The sequence below is a fragment of the Oncorhynchus nerka genome, linkage group LG3, assembly GCF_034236695.1.
Source record: "Oncorhynchus nerka isolate Pitt River linkage group LG3, Oner_Uvic_2.0, whole genome shotgun sequence".
Classification (NCBI taxonomy): Eukaryota; Metazoa; Chordata; class Actinopteri; order Salmoniformes; family Salmonidae; genus Oncorhynchus; species Oncorhynchus nerka.
Window position 1 is genome coordinate 41,742,839 of NC_088398.1, and position 15,017 is coordinate 41,757,855.

Below are 15,017 nucleotides of genomic sequence, written 5' to 3' on the forward strand. Positions count from 1 at the left end.
TATCAGGACTTGGACTGTGAAATTTTAAATTAAAATCGACAAAACTCTTTGAAATATGTTTTATGTTGCTAAATCAACCTGTTGGCAAAGGGAACATAATAAACCGAGAGAAAATGAAATGCTCTGTAAACCAGACTGCATTCCAAATCATTTTTTTTTTGTAGCAATCAAATGGGCCTACTATGCATTCAAGACAAATATCCATTGAACAACCATCTTGTGTAATGAATAAAATGTAGATTTTTTTTTATTGAAGAACCACCCATTTAAATATGTTGAAACAAGTTGGCATTCCTTACAGATTTTTATTTATTTTTAACCTTTATTTAACTGGGGAAGTCAGTTAAGAACAAATTCTTATTTACAATAACGGCCTACACCGGCCAATTGTGCACCGCCTTATGGGACTCCCAATCACAGACGGTTGTGATACAGCCTAGATTTGAACCAGGGTGTCTAGTGACGCCTCTAGCACTGAAATACAGTACCATTCAGGAGCCCAACAGATGGGAGATAAAAATCATATTTGCTAACTTAAACCCTTTATTTTGGGTTTAAGGGCGTAACCCAAAAGTCAGATTCAACAACAAAGGGTGTATCTTATTTTCTATGCGGTAATAAAAAAGAGAAGGTGATATTTGAGCACTTCAACAATGATAAAAATGTTCTCTTTGCTCACTTGCTGTGGGCCATGGATGAGTTCTGACTGGAAAACAACCATTGTTGACTCAACCTCTCCAAGGCATGGCTCATTCTTCTCTTTATCTCCCCTGCATTCTTACTTCATTTTAATACCCATTCATGACCAAAGAGTCCTCTTACTGCTCTTTACACTTCTGATTTGTATTCTAAATAGCTCAGATCTTTTGTATTCTGATTGTTAAATGATATCTGCAAGCTCCTGCTGCTTACACTGGGGTCTGCAGACTTTTTCCTATAACCTTTTGGAACATTGATCTCATTTAAACGGTCTTCACGAAAATGGTTTCAATGTCTCTTAAATGCACTCGAAACAATGTGAGCAACACTAATGTATTTCACAGTAATTTCTCTTGTTCCATGCATAGATTAGTGAATTATCTACTAAAACATGATAGTGAGCACAAAATGCAATGAATAGTTGGGTAAACATTTGTACGGAAGTCACAAAACGTCTTTATAACAGTCTTATTTACCCTCTATTAGCCCTAGAAATTGTTTTTGAACTCAGCATTGGCCCCAAGAGTATTCTAAATAAATAAATGTTATTTTATGAAGGTATACTTTTGTAATTAAATCTTTATTCATCATTGAGTGGAGTCAATCGTTTTTTTTTTTTTTTTTTTAACTTAACATGTAGTAAGTCACTGACTCTACATTTAATCCATCAGCACAAACTTCAACCACAGGGACAGAAAAAAACTGTTTGCCAGTGGCTGGCTTTGATAAGAGGACTCCATCCAATCCTTTACAGTGGGCATTCTCTCTCTCTCTGGCCCCTCTCCTCAGGATCTGCAGGAAACAGAGCCCAAAAATGTGTTAGTTAAAAGAGTTGAGTTCCTAACAATACTGCTACCTCATCTCCTCTTATTCACATCAACTGCTGGTCTGTACTCTGTATCTGATGGAATTGGTGTGGTACATAAAAACACTTGCTTTACAACACAAATATACGTTGAACTGATAAAGTGGGTGGATTCATTCAATCGGTCAGTAATTTCAGATTTCAAAGAAGATAACTGCATGCTACAGGCTGCAGCTACTTGGTTACTGAGTAACCCTTTTTTTAACCTAAAGATCATAGTGACCTTCCCCATCATCACCCAACACTAGCTGGGGATTACTTCAACTGAAATAAGAGAAAATACAGAGAATAGGGGTTGGTAATGTTCTCTAGTTGCGCTGTGATTGGCTCAGTATTCTGTCACTCATGGGGACACTACGTCACAGCAAAATCTACGGGGAGAGCTCGAAAATTCAAGCCCCTTTTTGAACGGTCATGCAACTCAGAATTCCAAATCAGGAACTCAGGCCTCTTTCTAGAGCTCCGAACTGAAGATCACTAACGCCATGATTCAACCTTGTTTTTTTCTGAGTTCCCAGTTGTCTTGAGAGCACCATAAGTCCAGAGAATGCCAGACTTTGATGACAACATTCGATGACAAAATTTGCCCATGAAGGACCGCCGTGCCACTGTTCAAGTGAGCATAGCACAAGAAGATGAGTCCAAAAATGTATTGTATGCTGCTGCAGAAATGATGTAATATGCCAGGGAGATATGTTTACTGTAGCTAAGAAAGTAATACTAAGTGTATGTTGCCTAGTAAGCTGTTAGTAGCCCATGTACCTCACCCAAATAATTTGGTCCCTTTTCCCCCCATAATTTAGCATACTGTTCTGATTTGGTGGGGCACATGTAGCCTATAGGCTGTTTTAGAGAAATGTCATCATCAAATATAGTAAGTGCTTTCATTGTCTGCTTAAAGCCCCCTTTTATTTATGCTATGGTTCTGACTTGGTGTACAGGGAGAATACTGTAAGAAAGGCCCATGTTCTGAATTATGTAGCTGTACATTTCAAAAGTGCTGAACAAATAGTTATATATATATTGACTATGTCCGTCCTAGCTCGGTCATTAATGCCTTAAACGAAATTACGGATTGCCTCTTATCCGCTCGTCGTCCCCTTATGCCATAGTTTGTACATCTCAATTGTCAAGAGAAACCACATTAGTTTAAGCAAGTCAGCCATATCAGCTATGTTTTTTTTAATGGCAGTAAATGAGGTTGAATGAACTGTTTGCTGGTAGCAAAGTGTAGCAGTGGTAAGGTGTTGGGGCAGCTTTATGTACAGTTTATGGCTACCGTTTGTCACCGTTATAGTCCAATTAATGTATTATTTAGTGTTGTGTTGTGTAGTAGGCTTTGCTGGCATTCATCTAAAAAACATGTTTGGGAGTTTGCCCCACCAAGATGTACATGCTAAAAATCGCCACTGAAGTGCACGGAGATTCCAATACCAATTAACGGCTCATTCAACACTCCATGTGTACAATCTGTCCAATGTTTGAATATTGCAAAAGGGCTACTGCGTCGATTTCTCATAGCCTAGTCTATAGGTGCATTTCAAGCCTCAGGTTACTAATCTATGCATTCAAGTGACGTCGGCCACTTCTGTGAGAACCCTAAAAACGACATTGTGTCACACGCGGCCAAGGCTCCTCCTTTGGGAGGAGCGCAAAGAGGGTAAGCTATTTAGGTGCATTTCAATTCTCAGGTTACTAAAGTTATTCAGACCCGCGGAGATAACCTGCATCACTGCGTTGCCACGATGTCTACTTTTTACGAGGTCGAAGTGAGTTTACCATTTCAGTCATTATTTAAAATTATAGTAATTGCATCTATAGCTTTAATATAGACATTGTTCTATATAACAAACGGGGCTATGTTTCTCAAATTACTATTCTGTATACTTTCGGCGCAATTTTGGTATGCATTTTATTTTCTCGAAGTAATTTATCAATGTTTCTCAAATAACACAAATATAACCTTATAATAGGCCTAAACTATTCCGTCATAACTAACTTAGTTTTTTAAGTATGTTCACAAATAGCCAATTATTATTTTTAATAGACTTATTGTAAACGATTATAATCTTATAATTATTATAATTCTTTTTTGCAGCACATATTTTTTGACAACATCAGCTATGAAGAATCAGGGGATTTTGACTTGGAGTTGGGTTTCGAGGAGCCGTGCAACAGAGTCGGAGGTGATGATTTTCAAAGGATCTTCTTACCGACAGTTTATGGAATAATCTTTCTGCTTGGAATCGTCGGAAATGGACTGGTAGTGACAGTGATGGGCTACCAGAAAAAGGTCAAAACGATGACTGATAAATACAGGCTCCATCTTTCTGTGGCTGACCTCCTACTCGTCTTCACGCTACCTTTCTGGGCAGTGGATGCGGCCAGCAGTTGGTACTTTGGTGGCTTCCTCTGTACCACTGTGCATGTGATCTACACCATCAACCTGTATAGCAGTGTTCTGATTCTGGCTTTCATCAGCGTGGACAGGTACCTGGCAGTGGTGCATGCCACCAACAGCCAAACCACCAGGAAGAGGAAGCTGCTTGCAGAAAGATGGATCTATGTGGCAGTATGGCTACCTGCTGCTGTTCTCACTGTGCCTGACATAGTGTTTGCCACAGCTCTGGATGGAGGCTCCAGAACCATCTGCCAGCGCATCTACCCCCAGAAGAATAGCTTCTACTGGATGGCTGGGTTCCGTTTCCAGCACATTCTGGTGGGCTTTGTCCTGCCTGGTTTGGTCATCCTCACCTGCTACTGCATCATCATTGCCAAGCTGTCCCAGGGAGCCAAGGGTCAAGTGTTGAAGAGGAAGGCTCTCAAGACCACCGTAATCCTCATCCTGTGTTTCTTCAGCTGCTGGCTGCCGTACTGTGTGGGGATCTTTCTGGACACCCTAATGTTGCTCAATGTGATCTCCCATAGCTGTGCCCTGGAGCAGAGTCTGCAGACCTGGCTCTTAATCACAGAGGCTCTGGCATACTTTCATTGCTGTCTCAACCCCATCCTTTATGCTTTCCTGGGCGTTAAGTTCAAGAAATCTGCCCGAGATGCACTGACTGTCAGCAGTAGGTCAAGTCATAAAGTACTGACTAAAAAAAGAGGAGCCATTTCATCTGTATCCACTGAATCCGAGTCTTCAAGTGTCTTGTGCAGTTAAAAGTCACCATCCATTGACTTTTAAATCTCAGGTTGAAACTAAGCTTTCTTTTTCAGGGACAAACTACATTTTGTACAGTTTTGACACCAAAACAAAAAAGACGCTCTTTCTATTTGTAGTTGCCACTTACATTTTTTTTGTTGTTCTTGTCAAGAAAATCATTTTATGTACAAAGGAGATTTAATCTACAGGCAGAGCCTGATGTCCATTGACTGGTCAACTGTATATATCAAATCCTGCTACAGACGCAATTCCTTGCGGACTGTCATAGAAGATACATTGTTCTAATACGGGACATGTCATACTTCATCATGTCTGCTTAGGGATACTATTTGTTCGTTTAAAATATTTGTAGATAGTTGTTTGCCTTTTTTCCGTTCGCACTTAACTTGTGTGATTAGAAGTTATATTATTTATTGCTGTCGCTCACACTGAATGTTTTGTATCATTATTTCACTATTTTGTTAAGTGTTTGTATCATTTCAATGTCAATGCTATTTTGTTCAAGTGTTCTAAAATAAAATGTGGATAAATTACATGTAACGGCCATGGTGTTCATTGCTTTCTCAACCTTTTCTCTCTAAATGAGTGACTAATGTCCCCCCGGGGGCCTTATCTGACTGAAGAGGAGGACTGACCAGAGAGTCTTGTAATTGCAAGAACATCTGTGCACTTTTATATCTTAAGCAGCCGCGGCACTACAAAAGCTCTTGAGGTCGAGTCAGAAGGACGAGCACCCATATGGCTGGTTCTGGAGTAAGAAAATAATGTATGTTTAGTTTAGGTAGACAAACTGCACCCCTCCCCCAATAATGTAGTGGCTTTGTAATGATCCAGTGTGTTTCAACTTAATTACAACATTTTAAAGCAATCTATCTGCACGAGTACACAAATAGAGATGCTGACTGACCGATGTCTTCGTTCCAATCCAATATTGGTGATGATAATACAATAGGGAACACATGATTTCCATTTCATGGACTTAAAAAAGAAGAAGATGTACAGCAGGGGTGATCAACTGTTATTTAAGAAGGCCCGGTCACACATTCCCTAGGTGGCAAAAGGTCCGGATGAATATTGTCATTTATCGGCGTAGTAACAAACACCCACCTCACAATGCATTTATCCCGAAACTGTTAACACCCCTCTTGTAGGCGGAGATAGCATTTTGCAGTTTTAAAGCTAATTTCCTGCAATCCTACACATTTGTCTTGGGGCAGAGAAAATGTGCCATTTTATAAGCTAATTTACTGCAATTTCACACATTTTGCAAATTCTTATGTGTGTTCATATGATACCTGAGTGACTCCACAAAAATCAATGGGTGCCCCCATGGGGTCAAGGCCCCAGGGCATGTCATCTGGTCTGATAACTACAAGATTTAGATAGCTGGCTTGACTAATTTACCTAGCTAGCTAACATGGGCTAGTTTATCAACAGGACATTTCTGACAGGTTATAAATATCTCTAAGGTCTGTCAGTGAATGAGATGACAAATGGAAAACTACTCATGCACTACCAAATGTTGACATTGCACCTCTACTATTACAAATCAAATACTGTATAACATTTTATTTTTTTTGAGACCCGGGGCCGTATTGACACCGTTCTGGGTCCAGATCCAGTCCGTGGTCCACTTGTTAAGTATGGCTCATATACAGTATGTAGGCCTATGGATAGTGAAACAGAACAAATAAGCAGACAGACTCATTAATTGATAGTAAGCCATTTGTAAATGTGAACAGTGAATGTATCCATTTGAAATGATGAAAGGCTGATGATCAAGTTGGAGACTGGAGAAAGCCAACAACAATGGATGCCGTAGTAAATTAAGATGTTGAATGGGCTTCACTGCATTGTTGTGGTTACAGTCATTGCACCAGAGTCCAACTAGGAGGCATTACCATGACTTTACCTTTAAAAAAGGTGTAAATCACCCCCATAAGTTTATGGTTATTTTTTAGTCTAGGTTCTCCCAGTTGACTCACAATAAAACAGGATGAAATAAGAAGTGCTTTTCCTGCTGGACTTGTATTGGAATGGTCCACCTATTAGCATAAGAGCTAATTGTCCCACTCAGCTGAGGGAGAACTGGGCCATTCACACTCCATTGAGTTCAGCTGGGCTCACTACTTCTGCTTCTTAACTGCCACTTGGAAACCTCTATATGAGATTATATACAACTGATCAAAGACTAATGTTTATACTCCATCTGAAAGTCAATGTCTTTGATATTGCATCAGAGATGTATTATATTGAAATGATGCGGAAATTATTTGTTTAGTATGACCGAAGCACAATTCAGTTGAATGCAATCATCATAATCATCATTATCCTCTAATTTAGACTGAATCATTTAGATCCGTCTTGATTATCACACAAACCAATGGTTTCAAACTCAAAACTCATGTGTTTTCAGGAAGAAAATGGTCAACACATTTTGAATCAAACATGTTCCGTGGTGATTCACTGGTTCGGATAGGATGTTTTTTTCAAAGTTAAAGGCTAATGTTTAGGAAATTGTTTCTAACCTGGGTTCATTAGCAATGTGCATTCAACTGTTTGGAGGTTCCGATCGAGGGAGATATAAAGATTACTTCTACTACAAGATTTGACTCAACTAACTGAGCTAAGATTACATTTATGGGAGATGAAAGTATAGGGTATTAGAGATCTCCTTCATATTAACCTGATGGAAGTGTTATTAGTTGGAGGCTAAAGTAAAATAGACAAGGTTCCTCTGGGACAGTAACCTATTATTAACGGTTACATTGTTTTGGTTGGGAAGTGACCAGCAGGAAGACTGTTTCCTGCATCAGGAGCTTCTGTGGCCAACAGCCTGTGAAAATACTTAGGCCCCCCCGACTATTCAACCCTCCCAATGGACCACTAGATGCATTTAAGAGCAGGGTGCCAAAGCCATTTCGTTGCAAAGGCCATTCATGTAAAATAAAATGTCAGCGGGGCAACACACTGGGGATTTAGTTTGACCGATACAAGGCAACAAATGGAATAGTCCCAAAAGTGCAAATGCCTCCAAAAATCGACCGCACTTCAAAAGCTTACAACGGTTTTGAAAACATTTTGACATTACCTATAAATTCAGGTATTTTCTGTGTATTATTATTTACTCAACTTACTGTTTGGAAGTTGAACCACCTAAAAGTAGTTATAAAGTAGTTAGGCCCTCAATGAAGTCCTTGATATTATATAGCTTTAAACAGTTGAAGTCTGAAGTTTACATACACCTTAGCCAAATACATTTAAACTCAGTTTTTCACAATTCCTGACATTTTTTCACAGTAAAAATTCCCTGTCTTAAATCCGTTAGGATCACCACTTTATTTTAAGAATGTGAAATGTCAGATCAACAGCAGAGAAAATGATTTATTTAAGCTTTTATTTCTTTCATCACATTCCCAGTGGGTCAGAAGCTTACATACACTCAATTAGTATTTGGTAGCATTGCCTTTAAATTGTTTAACTTGGGTCAAACGTTTCCGGTAGCCTTCCACAAGCTTCCCATAATAATTTGGGTGAATTTTGGCCCATTCCTCCTGACAGAGCTGGTGTAACTGGGTCAGATTTGTAGGCCTGAATCATAAAAAAAAACACAGACAGTGTAAACAGCAAAATACCCCCACACCATCACATCTCCTCCTCCATGCTTCACAGTGGGAACCACACATGTGGAGATCATCCGTTTACCTACTCTGTGTCTCACAAAGACACAGCGGTTGGAACCAAAAATCTCAGATTTGGACTCATCAGACCAAAGGACAGATTTCCACCGGTCTAATGTCCATTGCTGGTGTTTCTTGGGCCAAGCAAGTCTCTTCTTATTTGTGTCCTTTAGTAGTGGTTTCTTTGCAGCAATTCGACCATGAAGGCCTGATTCACGCTGTCTCTGTTACTTGAACTCTGTGAAGCATTTATTTGGGCTGCAATTTCTAAGGCTGGTAACTCTAATTACCTTATCCTCTGCAGCAGAGGTAACTCTGGGTCTTCCTTTCCTGTGGCGCACCTCATGAGAGCCAGTTTCATCATAGCACTTGATGGTTTTTGCAACTGCACTTTAAGAAACTTTCAATGTTCTTGCCATTTTCAAGATTGACTGACCTTCATGTCTTAAAGTAATGATGGACTGTCATTTCTCTTTGCTTATTTGAGCTGTTCTTGCCATAATATGGACTTGGTATTTTACCAAATAGGGCTATCTTCTGTATACCACCCCTACCTTGTCACAACACAACTGATTGGCTCAAATGCATGAAGAAGGAAATCAATTCCACACATTTACTTGTAACAAGGCACACCTGTTAATTGAAAACCATTCCAGGTGATTACCTCATGAAGCTGGTTGAGAGAATGCCAATAGTCGTCATAGTCGTCATCAAGGAAAATGGTGGCTACTTTGAATAATCTACTTTTTTAAACACTTTTTTGGGTACTACATGATTCCATATGTGTTATTTCATAGTTTGGATGTCTTCACTATTATTCTGCAATGTAGAAAATAATAATAAAGAAAAACCCTTGAATGAGTAGGTGTGTCCAAACTTTTGACTGGTACTGTATATTTTTTACCTTTATTTAACCACACAAGTTAGTTAAGAGCAAATTATTATTTACAATGACAGCCTAGGAACAGTGGGTTAACTGCCCTATTCAGGGGCAGAACGACAGATTTTTACCTTGTCAGCTCTAGGATTCGATCTAGCAACCTTTCGGTTACTGGCCCAACCACTAGGCTACCTGCTGCCCCAAATATATTATATATACAGTATATAATTATAAACTGGGTGGTTTGCTCCGTAAATGCTGATTGGCTGACAGTCGTGGTATATCAGACCATATATCACGGGTATGGCAAAACATTTATTTTTACTGCTCTAATTACGTTGGTAACAAGTTTATAATAGCAATAAGGCAACTCAGAGGTTTGTAGTATATGGCCAATATACCATGGCTAAGGGCTGTATCCAGGCACTCCAGTTTGCGTCGTGCGTAAGAACAGCCCCTAGCCATGGTATGTTGGCCATATACCACACTCCCGCATGCCTTATTGCTAAGAGTGTAAGCAAAACGTCCATATCTTGCATGATCTTACACACACAGAGACGGGTACAAAGCTCTCCCTCACCCTTCATTTGGCAAATCTGACCATAATTCTATTCTCCTGATTCCTGCTTAGAAGCTAAACAAAAGCAGGAAGTACCAGTGACTCGCTCAATGCGGAAGTGGTCAGATGACGCAGATGCTAAGCTACAGGACTATTTTGCTAGCACAGAATGGAATATGTTCCGGGATTCATCCGATGGCATTGAGGAGTATACCACATCAATCACCGGCTTCATCAATAAGTGCATTGATGACATCATCCACACAGTGACTGTACGTACATATCCCAACCAGAAGCCATGAATTACAGGCAACATCTGCACTGAGCTAAAGGCTAGAGCTGCCGCTTTCAAGGAGCTGGACACACGTATAAGAAATCACGCTATGCCCTCCGACGAACCATCAAACAGGCAGAGTGCCAATACAGGACTAAGATTTAATCCTACTACACCGGCTTAGACGCTCTTTGGATGTGGCAGGGCTTACAAACTATTACGGATTACAAAGGGAAGCCCAGCTGCGAGCTGCCCAGTGACACAAGCCTACCAGATGAGCTTCGAGGCAAGCAACACTGAAGCATGCATGAGAGCACCAGCAGTTTCAGACGACTGTGTGATCCCACTCTCCATAGTCGATGTAAGTAATAACTTTAAACAGGTCAACATTCATAAAGCCGCAGGACCAGACGGATTACCAGGGCGTGTACTCAGAGCATGCGCTGATCAACTGGCAAGTGTCTACATTGACATTTTCAACTTCTCCCTGACTGAGTCTGTAATACCTACATGTTTCAAGCAGACCACCATAGTCTCTGTGTCCAAGAACGCCATGGAAACCTGCCTAAATGACTACCGACCCATAGCACACCTCATCTGTAGCCATGAAGTGCTTTAAAAGGCTGGTCATGGATCACATCAACACCATCATCCCATTAACACTAGACCCACACCAATTTGCATACCGCTCCAATCGATCCACCAATGACGCAATCTCTATTGCACTCCACACTGTTCTTTCCCACCTGGATAAAAGGAACACCTACGTGAGAACACTTCCCTCTGCAACTGGATCCTGGACTTCCTGACGGCCCACCCGCAGGTGGTAAGGGTAGTCAACAACACATCTACCACACTGATCCTCAACACAGGAGCCCCTCCTATAATCCCTGTTCACCCACAACCGCATGACCAAGCACGGCCCCAACACCATTATTAAGTTTGCCGACGACATAATGTTGGTAGGCCTGCTACTGACAACAATGAGCCTATAGGGAGGTCAGAGACTGGCAGTGTGGTGCCAGGAAAAACAACCTCTCCCTCAATGTGAACAAGACAAAGGAGCTGTTCGTGGACTACAGGAAAAGGAGGAACGAGCACGCCCTCATTCACATTGACCGGGCTGTAGTGGAGCGGGTCGAGAGCTTCAAGTTACTTGGTGTCCACATTACCAACAAACTATCATTGTCTAAACACACTAAGACAGTTGTGAAGAGGGCACGACAACACTTATTCCCCCTCAAGAGACTGAAAAGATTTGGCATGGGTCCTCAGATCCTCAAAAAGTTATACAGCTACACCATCGAGAGCATCACCGCCTGGTATTGCAACTGGTCGGCATCCGATCGCAAAGCGCTACTGAGGGTAGTGCGTATGGCCCAGTACATCACTGGGGCCAAGCTTTCTGCCATCCAGAACCTCTATACCAGGCAGTGTCAGAGGAAGGCCCTAGAAATGGTCAAAGACTCCAGCCACCCAAGTTACAGACTGTTCTCTCTGCTACTGCATGGCAAGCGGTACCAGAGCACCAAGTCTAGGTCCAAAAGGCTCCTTAACAGCTTCTACCCCCAAGCCATAAGAACAGTTAATCAAATGGCTACCTGGACTATTTGCATTGACCCCCTTTTTTACACTGCTGCTACTCAATGTTTATTATCTATGCATAGTCACTTTACCCCTACCTACATGTACATAGTACCTCAATTACCTCAACTAACCACTACCCTCACATTGACTCAGTACCTCCTGTATATAGCCTCCTTACTGTTATTTTATAGTGTTACTTTTTTTACTTGGATTTATTTACCCCCTGTATTTAGCTTCGTTAATGTTATTTTATTTTTAGCTCATATTTTCTTACTCTGCATTGTTGGTTAAGGGCTTGTAAGTAAACTCTTGATTTGAAATATGACAGGATGAGATTTCAACAGCTCTTGCGGAACTATTTGTCTTTGACCTAGTTTCAGCCCGGATTGAGAAACTATTTTTCTGTGCATCAGGGAAATAGGCCCGTCTTCTACCACTTATGAATGCTCTCTGAACAGCTGACTCTGTCTCAGAAGTAACTGTCAAGAAACTACCATCTCAAAAGAATAATAACTGTCATGACTAAAGATGGAGTCCAAGGGTAAGAGAAATGCTTTCTCGTGTCTCAGAATGTTTTAAACGCTAACGTTAGATACTGTAACGTTAGCTGGCTAGCTAAAGCCGGTTGTATTTTCAGATGATTGCATCAGCAATTTAATGTATCAGTTTTCCATCAAGATAGCAAACTAGTTTGCTAGCTAGCTAGTTTAAAACAGAAAATGTCACGAATAGCAGCTACAGCCGTGAAGTCCACGTTTCTTTCTGCTGGCTTCTACAGCTAAAGTTTGACAGCTAGCTAACTTGCTAGTATCTTAACAGTAGCAAGCTAAGCACCATTACATACCAATGCTCTCTGACCGTGCCATCATGCTCAATAATACATTACACTTAATTTAGCTGGCTAACAGCTGCTTTTCATGCGTGCCGAACTTAGTAGTTAGTTCGGTAGCTAGCTTGCTAGTTAAAACAAAGCCTTGATTTAGTGGTTGAACTTTCATTTTGCAATTTGCATGTCTCCGTACTCAAAATAAACGATGTACATCGCTAACTACCGGTATATCGTATAAAATCTATTTGTGAGAAAGGTAGCATGACATGTGCCATTCATTATTGAGTGTGGTTGTAAAGGCTCTGCAAAAGGGAACTTGTCATAACCTGTCCATCCATACACATTCCCCCAGTTGTTTGACCAGTGGCAGTTTTCTGCTCGGGTCAGAGTGCACAACCATGTCATAAAGTGCAGTGTTTTCCTTAAAACAGTTAGGCAAGTGTAGGGGAAGCATTACAATTGATTTTGGGACAGAAATAAACTGACAAGTCTAGATCACTGTTTGACAGCCAGTGTTGAACATTGTATAGCATACATCAACCCTTGTCCACTTGAGAAGATTATAGATTTAAGTTGCCCGACTGGACAAGTAAAAAAAAAAAATATATATATATATATCAGATCAAAGTTACCTCTGGATGCGGTGTGTTGTGCACTGCCCCCCCCCCCCATTTTAGGCCTGCGTTGACAGGCACGAGTGGTCTTTCAATCATGCAGTCGCAAGATGCGTTTTTGAGATCCGAGCCACGGTAGCCGCGTGCGCATATTTGTTGCTATTCATTGCTAGTGAGTTATTTCCCCAGTTATAGCTGTAAAAGGTCATGGTGTTTGCATCACCTGCATGCATGCCAGTGCGAGTGGGCTTTTGCCAGAGGCGAGAGAGACGTTGTAGCAGCAGATAGTCTATTGTATATCATTATTTTAACTAGGTAGCCAATTCAAAACACATTGTGTAGGTTAACTATTTACGTATTAGCATGTATTAATGTCATGTCCAATGTCTTAAATAACTTTCCCACCCGGCACTCGTGTACAACCGCAAATATGGGTGCACAGTTTGAAACCAATGCTGAGTACTCCGGTTATAAAACGTCTCTCAAGTGCTCAAAATTGGGTGTTGAAATAATTCTGACACCGTTGGAAAGCTGGGATTCTCCTCTATTCAATACTGGCCATATAATTCTAAAAACGTTGAAAAAAAGGATTAAAATAGCCTAATTGACAAGTAACAGAGAAAACGGAGAGAAACGTGTCTTAGTTCGCTACCTTGCTTTGAAGTCGCCCACCTTAGCCATTTGATCCCTGGTAATTGAATGAGGGAATTATTTTATAAAGACAAAAAACCAGCTGCTCAGCAGTCCCTTGATAAGCTGACTGTGTTTGAGCAGGGTTGGATCAATAGCCTACACGCCTAGTAGCTCTCCAGATAGAGGGTTGACCACATGTTTTATACAGTAGCCTATCAGTGCAGTATTTTACTTTGGGAGAGGGGGGTTAGTGCCTTTCTCAAGGCAACAAAGGCAGGAGATATAATACATGGGATCAGAGACCAGCAGCCTTCCATTGTCAATACTAGTAATAATAATGCTTTTTATATTTTGAAGTGGTTCCTTGCATGATGCAACACAATTTTCAAGCACTGTTTTGGCCCATGGTGTTCCAGATGTTTCTTCACTTGTAAGTGGCTTGAAGTTTTGGACAAGTAAAACTTATCTGTCCTATTTGTCCTATGGACAAGTGACAATTTGTTTTTTTACTGTCAAGCCTTGCTGTGTTCACAGCAGGTGAAGCCCAAGACTGATTTTACATGAGGGCAGGGGGATGTTCAGCAAGACGCAACGTTTTGGAATGTTCAGATAGAAATATGCTACAGTAATAACAAACAATGCCTGTAGAATAAGGAATCATGTCTGCTCTATTTAGGGGCTCCCGAGTGGCGCAGCAGTCTAAGGCACTGCATCTCAGTGCTAGAGGCGTCACAACAGACCCTGGTTCGATTCCACGCTATATCACAAACAGCCGTGATTGTGAGTCCCATAGGGTGGCGCATAATTGTCCCAGTGTCGTCCGGTTTAGGTTTTGGCCAGGGTAGGTCAGTAAATACGAATTTGACTTGCCTAGTTAAATAAAAGGTTAAAAAAAAAATATATATATATATATAGAAATTCCATTAATATATCTGGAAGGTTTTTGTAACTGAACGTGGCCCAGGTGTCCCAAAAAGTGTAGACAAAAATGTTAAAATAGGCCTATATATGATGAAAATCCGAAATGAGTAGGGTGCATAATCAGTCATCAAATTTCTTCCTTTGTTTTCTGTAAAATAACCCATAGTCTCTGCATGATGGCACATGTTGAAGTAGTCACACTGACTCTGAGTCTTTCATTTGGAGGAATATGGGCTTATTCTCACTGAATCGAGTTGTCGGGAAGAACATTTTATTGACATAATATACACTTAGAAGGTTCGGTTGACTT

At 40.8% G+C, this 15,017-nt stretch overlaps 2 protein-coding genes and 1 long non-coding RNA gene across 3 annotated transcripts in view; 2 read left to right on the top strand and 1 right to left on the bottom strand.

The window, feature by feature from the left end:
• Positions 1–1,260: 1,260 nt before the first annotated feature.
• The window catches only part of LOC135565359 (uncharacterized), a 33,272-nt gene continuing 19,515 nt past the window's right edge, over positions 1,261–15,017 (bottom strand). Inside the window, exon 2 of the long non-coding RNA XR_010461571.1 lies at positions 1,261–1,491. This is a non-coding gene — a long non-coding RNA (uncharacterized LOC135565359). The remainder of the gene's footprint in view (positions 1,492–15,017) is intronic.
• LOC115108096 (C-X-C chemokine receptor type 4-like) lies at positions 3,227–5,265 on the top strand. The gene is made up of 2 exons (XM_029632063.2): positions 3,227–3,333; positions 3,663–5,265. Exons 1-2 carry the CDS (start codon positions 3,310–3,312, stop codon positions 4,725–4,727), a joined length of 1,089 nt encoding a protein of 362 aa, XP_029487923.1. The 5' UTR covers positions 3,227–3,309; the 3' UTR covers positions 4,728–5,265.
• Positions 12,106–15,017, top strand: part of LOC115108105 (aspartate--tRNA ligase, cytoplasmic-like) — a 34,034-nt gene continuing 31,122 nt past the window's right edge. The window contains exon 1 of the mRNA XM_029632076.2: positions 12,106–12,251. Within this exon, the coding sequence (XP_029487936.1) occupies positions 12,229–12,251 (23 nt within the window). The 5' untranslated portion in view covers positions 12,106–12,228. The remainder of the gene's footprint in view (positions 12,252–15,017) is intronic.

Coding starts and splice junctions, on each gene's coding strand:
- LOC115108096 (XM_029632063.2), top strand. CDS start 3,310: ATGTCTACTTTTTACGAGGTCGAA. Junction 3,334..3,662: donor CTACTTTTTACGAGGTCGAA/GTGAGTTTACCA, acceptor TCTTTTTTGCAG/CACATATTTTTTGACAACAT.